This window comes from Echiichthys vipera (genome assembly GCF_963691815.1).
Source record: "Echiichthys vipera genome assembly, chromosome: 18".
Lineage (NCBI taxonomy): Eukaryota > Metazoa > Chordata > Actinopteri > Perciformes > Trachinidae > Echiichthys > Echiichthys vipera.
In genome coordinates, this window is record NC_139843.1 from 20,971,932 (window position 1) to 20,977,931 (window position 6,000).

The 6,000-nt window shown below is 40.1% G+C and overlaps 1 protein-coding gene across 2 annotated transcripts in view; it reads left to right on the plus strand.

Moving 5' to 3' along the window:
- The window catches only part of antxr1c (ANTXR cell adhesion molecule 1c), a 45,955-nt gene extending 41,970 nt beyond the window's left edge, over positions 1–3,985 (plus strand). For both annotated transcript variants that reach the window (XM_083933109.1, XM_083933110.1), the window contains exon 18: positions 671–3,985. In XM_083933109.1, the coding sequence (XP_083789235.1) occupies positions 671–928 (258 nt within the window). In that variant the 3' untranslated portion in view covers positions 929–3,985. The remainder of the gene's footprint in view (positions 1–670) is intronic.
- Positions 3,986–6,000: the final 2,015 nt, after the last annotated feature.

Below are 6,000 nucleotides of genomic sequence, written 5' to 3' on the forward strand. Positions count from 1 at the left end.
TTAGACCAGATGTGTCTTTACCTGAAGTCTATGTACATTTTTACTTTGTATCAATTATTTTTCAAAATCGTACCTTCATGTCACACATATACAGTACATACTTTCAACTTCTAATCTTTTTTACACATTATCATTCAAATGCTACCACATTAGCAGCTCTGTGAGGCTTTTTTTGGCCGTTTTTCCAAGCCTTTTAGATAGGGCAGACAGGAAATGGGGTGAGAGAGAGAGAGGGGAAACATGCAGCAAGCAAATGCTGCCTCAGGGACCTTCAGCCTCTTTACATGGGGCGACCGCTCTAACCACTGTGCCACAGGCCGTCCCAGCACGGTGATGCTTTGAGCTAAATGCTAAGGCAACCATGCTAACATCCTCAACGACAATGCTGACTTGCTTAATAGGTATGATTATCGTGTTCACCGTCGTAGTTTAGCATGAGAGAATGTCAGTGTCACTAAAGTCCTGAGCAAATAAAAATTTGGACCTGACATGAATATCTGTATAAATATTGTGTGTGTTAATAATGTGTTGAGATATTTCAGTTTGGGCTGAAGTGGTGGCCCAACTAGCAGATCGATTCATCCCTAGAGCCACTAAAAACTAAACCAAAATCAATTTTAGATTTGAACTCAAACTTTTTTTGATCCCACAACTCTTTCTTTCCCTAAAGGGTCGATGCATCAACTTCACAAGGGTGAAAGAAGAGTCAGCGGCAGCCAAGGCCCCACCTCGCACCCCGATCCACACACCATCACCCCCGCCACCGGATTACTGCCCCGCGACCAACCCCCCATCTCCCACCGCCGCCAGCCCTCCTGCCAGAGCACCCCCCTCAGTCCAGGTACCCCCAGGACCACCACCGTCTCGCACACCCCCTGGGCCTCCCTGTGCGCCACCATCGCGCCCCCCACCCAGCCTCCGACCCTAAATCACACAGACAGACCCCTTCCCAGCCCCTCTCCCAACGCTTTGACATCACAGACTTACCGCTCTCTCGACCAGTTCTTTCAGTTTGAAAGTTGTGGTCCTCGCTGCCAAAGATACTCCTGCTATAAGCCAAAGATCAGCAGTATTTTCACTCCCAGTCTTCTGTGTTCCTCTTCTTGTATGGGAGAGAATGTCAAGTCATTTATGTTAAGTAATTTCAAACATGCTACCACCTAGCATGATTAGCTCAGGAGGAAAAATGAAGCAATACTAGCAAAAATGTGTCATTGTTTATATGCAAAGACTGGAACCTCCCTAAAAAAATTAAAAATGCAGTTTGACTTGACATTATATCACTGATAATATATCACTTTATGTTGCGATCAGGGAGGATTGTTGCTGGACAGCAAAGCATGTAGGGACAGGAAGTCCAAAAGAAGAAGAATGCAATGGATGGAATGTCTTTGTTGTCTTTATCAACTACTGAGTTAGGCCATTGTTGTCAAGAGTTAAGGCAAAAAGTAGGTTGTACATGAATATGTGAGTTAGCAGGTTAAATCTTGAGCAGAATGGAATTGGCCTATTTCTCCATTCCTGTGACAGTGAACTAAAGATTCAAAGACATTTCAACTGGCCACGTTGATAACAGTGTTGAGTAACTGATTTGTTTTAAAAAAGACAAGAAAAAAAGAGATTTTGGACATTGTTAATTGTTCTAAGTGGGTTTTTCTCTTTATCCACCTTTTTGTGATGTTTCTTTTATCTGACAACAAATTCCTGCCCTTTAATACAGAGTTGATACAGTTACATGATTTTGTGGTCCAGGTCTTGTACCATTCAGTGACAGGGAAGTGTACAGATGTTAAAAGGAAGGTATGTTTTTACAATGTGTTTTTGAATGTTACGTTGGTTGATATAGTTGAGGCTTTGGATCTTGTCCTTAACCACCTTTATATGTTTCATTGAATTTCGAATACAGCGATATATATTGTGTTTTTTGTTTTGTATCTGCGCACATAGACTGCTGGACAACTACAGTATGTATACGCATTTGGACATGGAAATCGAACAACCAGAAATCAGGTTAACGTCTCTACTCACATTTTTTTTTTTACACAATCCTGATACTGTACTTTGATACCAATATGTGTGTTTTATGTCTTCAGTTTTATCATCACCGGTCACATTGCAACTGCAGGGCAGTTCAAAGAGCATCTAATTTATTTTACTCCCCGAGAGAAATAGAGGAGAGTACTTGAATATCGACAAGGTGTCCAACCGCCAAGACGGACACTGTGCGCAGAATTTAGAAACACAACAGCTAGCCAGTTTAAAGTCAGATAAGGCGTACCAGCGTTTCACAACCCCTCAGCTACACTGAACAACATTTGAAACTGAATGGGATCCAATCACCTTTTATTTATGTCTAAAAAAATGAAATAAATAAAATGTGTGACTCTTTGTGTATTACGCGCACTCTATTAGCTCCTTGCTAGCAGGTGAGAAGGAGCCGCTAGCGACGTGTACATGTTAGCAGCGACTACATGCTAAATTGAAAGGGTAATGGAAAACAAAAAAGAACAGAACCCCTGACATTTTGACTTCAGGGTGTAGAAAAGAGGTTTAAAAATGCTGGTATTCCTTTTTTAACCCAGTGCCTTCTGGAATCTTCTTCGTTTGATTTTTTTTTATATACTTTAATTTTGATGTACGTCATTCGGTTATATTGTGTACCGTTGTGTTACTACATGCGTTCATAATCGCTCACAGTGCCTTAAAGCTGAGCTCAAAGAAAGGTGCATAGGTTGCTTCATTAATGTGTCCAACCATCCACATGAAAATGTCTTTTAATTTGACTTAAGATCCCAATACAGCCCAGTTTAGTTGCTACATGTCACAACCAAATCAAATGAATTGTGATCCATTGGGGTATGATCACCATTTTTCCTTCCAACTTGTCACATATGGACGCTTGGTAACGACTTCTTGGCTTCAAGTTTTTAATCCTCTGGGTGCTCTGGTAATCTTTGGTGTCATTTTCGTATACATGCAGGGTTAGAGTTAGGTGTAGGCAACTTAACTACTTGGTTAGGTTATGAAAATATTATGGTTTGGGTCAAAATAAGTAAATTTGTTAGTTAACTTACATAACATCAGTTAACTTACATATGTTAGTATGTTATTTAAAAAAGTGAACTTATGAGAGTTAACTTAAAATTCATTAAGGTTGACTTTTGGGACACAAACAACATTCCCCTGGGTAAAAGTCCTTTGTTTGGCTCACAGGACTGCGCCGTATCTCATATGCTTAAGGGTGCGTTGGTATCAGACGCTGAGGGTCACTGACCAAGCTGCTGTATTTGACGAGTTTGGAATTGAGAACGGGTTGACTAATCCGACATGGACAAGTCACTTGTGTTTTTCTAGCAATTTCTAGCATCACATTTGACTACATTTTCCATAGCCCTTCAGCTGTTTTCACACCACCATTTTCATTTCAATGAAAGCAGGTGCCAGAGGTATGAAGCGCTTGCCACCTATGGGACTGTGCACAGATTTTAAGCGCTCTGGGCTGTAACCGCCCAGAGGCAAGGGCGGTGGTGTGAAAACAGCTTTATAGCTTCTGATCTAAATAGAAATTTGATCTGAAAGCTTAAATACAAATGCACGTATTATTACTTTGGACTCAGAATTTCCTTTTTTTTTAATCCAAGAAAGAACACGAGATAAAGGTGTTCCACTTATTAATGCATAAAATTGTTGAACTAAGGCTTTGTTTTTCACAATGTGCTAAGTCGGTTCACGTCTGTAACACCCATGGAAGAATGTCATTATAAATGCAGCACTGATGCAGGATCAGTGTTTTAAGGAACTTCTGCAGAGGCTGTCAGAGCTCAGTGTCATTCCGAATCAAGATGAGATACATTATGTTAATCAGTGTTTTTTTACACGTATAAACAGCAGTACTGAAGCAAATATGAAAGACGTATATAATTTCTCTTGTTGGTTGACATTTTTTTTTTAACAGTATCAATAAAGGTTGACTTCCAAGCTTCTAGCGGAGAGTTTCTGTGTGAGATTTCTGCTTGGACTCCTGTATAATACAGGATTCAGTGTCCCGCATGTCTAATTTCCCTTTTTGCAGCTCCACCTCTGCAAGTTTGGACAGTAGATAACTGTTCCATTCACAGTTAGCCCTGTATACTACCCACACACGCATTTTGGCTAGCGTCATGAGCACAGACTTACCAAGCTTTTAGCCATGCTCAAGGTCCAGGTTCATATTAAACTGATACTGTACCTGCAAGGAGTCTCCTGACTGCCCTAAATAGGCCTTTTTCACTGCAGACATTTTAAAAGCCTGAAAACACCTATGCGAAAATACTAACATACGTCTGGGCGGACAGAACGTGCAAATCAAGAATGAGATGTAGTAAGAACAGCCGTTTGTTCTTATATTTTCCTAGAGCTGTACTATTCAAAGGTGTTACATTTAAAAATGAATCAAATGACCTGTAATGTGACAGGTGTCACTTGTAGTGTTGTCAAGATACAAAAACTATGACTTCGGTACGGTACCGAATACCGATACTGAAACAATACCACAGTGTAAAACTAAAATATCAGTAATGGAATAAAAAATTAGATGACAGAATGTGGAACTTGAAATGATTTATTTCTTTTTATTAATTAAAACACTTAAACCTAAAAAGTCAGAGTAAAAACATAAATATTTGTTAAAGCTGCTGAGCTTTATAGCTACTTAACTTGTTACAGCAACAATGAAATGATTAAGCAGCTGTTTAAAAAACTAAAAAAGATTGGTCACAGAACATTAGCATATGACAAGAAGAACATTCTCATTACTATTTGGACAATTTAAGGTTCTTGGCGTTGTGTTGATCATACCTGTAAACACCAGCTCATGTTCTGGTAAAGTTAATGTCTCCAGCTCATGTTCTGGTAAAGTTAATGTCTCCAGCTCATGTTCTGTTAAAGTTAATGTCTCCAGCTCATGTTCTGTTAAAGTTAATGTCTCCAGTGTGAACTGTTTGCATACAGAAATGTGTGAAACCACATCGGACAGTTAAACAGTTAGCTTTACCCCTGACTGCCTCGATCAACTCTGATGGTGAAAAAAGTTCTCGTCACAAAATAAACACTCGACTTAACATTACTTCTGGAGGATATTTGTCTGTGGGCTTGTCCTTACTGACGGCAACGTAAGTAAAAGTATTTCGCTCAGTGCGTTTGCTTTTTCAACAAGCCTAGGACGGTCAGCAGGAGCACTTGAATCACTGTCAGCCATGTTTGTCTCGCTCTGTGAGTGACATGTCACCATGATACCAGGCCCACTAGGATCCTCAACATTTTGGTGGAGACCAAAACAAAGCTAAAAGGAGAGTGAATATTGAACTTGCATTCGTCAACACGAACCCAAATCAGTGATAATGTTGCTCAATATCTGCTCAGTGTGAAAATAAGCAATTGTTTGGTAACAAGTTGATATTAGTGAATAGTGTTGTGTTCACAGCTTGTTTTCTTCAGCCCCCCAAGTGGCCAAAAATGGACTATACATTTGATTAAGTGTATGTAAAGAAATGCAAAACAAGGCAAGTTGCGTAGCCAAGTAAAAAGCAGGATTCTTAGCGTGTCAAATAACTCCCAAGCCACAAATATCCTGCCGTTCCATTCACTTACTCCCAACTAGCCTGTTATGGAAGAGAGAACCAGAAAAGTGGTCTCGCTTTAGAATATTTCTCCTCATCCTTTAATCCTGCTGAGGCTTCTTTCCTGATGGATGAAAGGGTGCTTTCCAGTGAATTTCCCCGAATACTTCTTTCCTTTGCTATGCTCGGTTCACCACTGGCTACCTTCCGGTCACAAGCTTAATGTTAACCTTTTGACCTCTACCTCCCAAATCGTCAAGAGACAGCAAGGAGGTAGGAAATAATGGAACTCTGAGCATCCCCTTTCAGCTCTAAGGATGCCAACAATCAAGGTGTCTTATTATAACCTCATGTATAAAAACACATGAGGAGTTTTCAAAATCTGTTTCTCTGGTCGGTAATG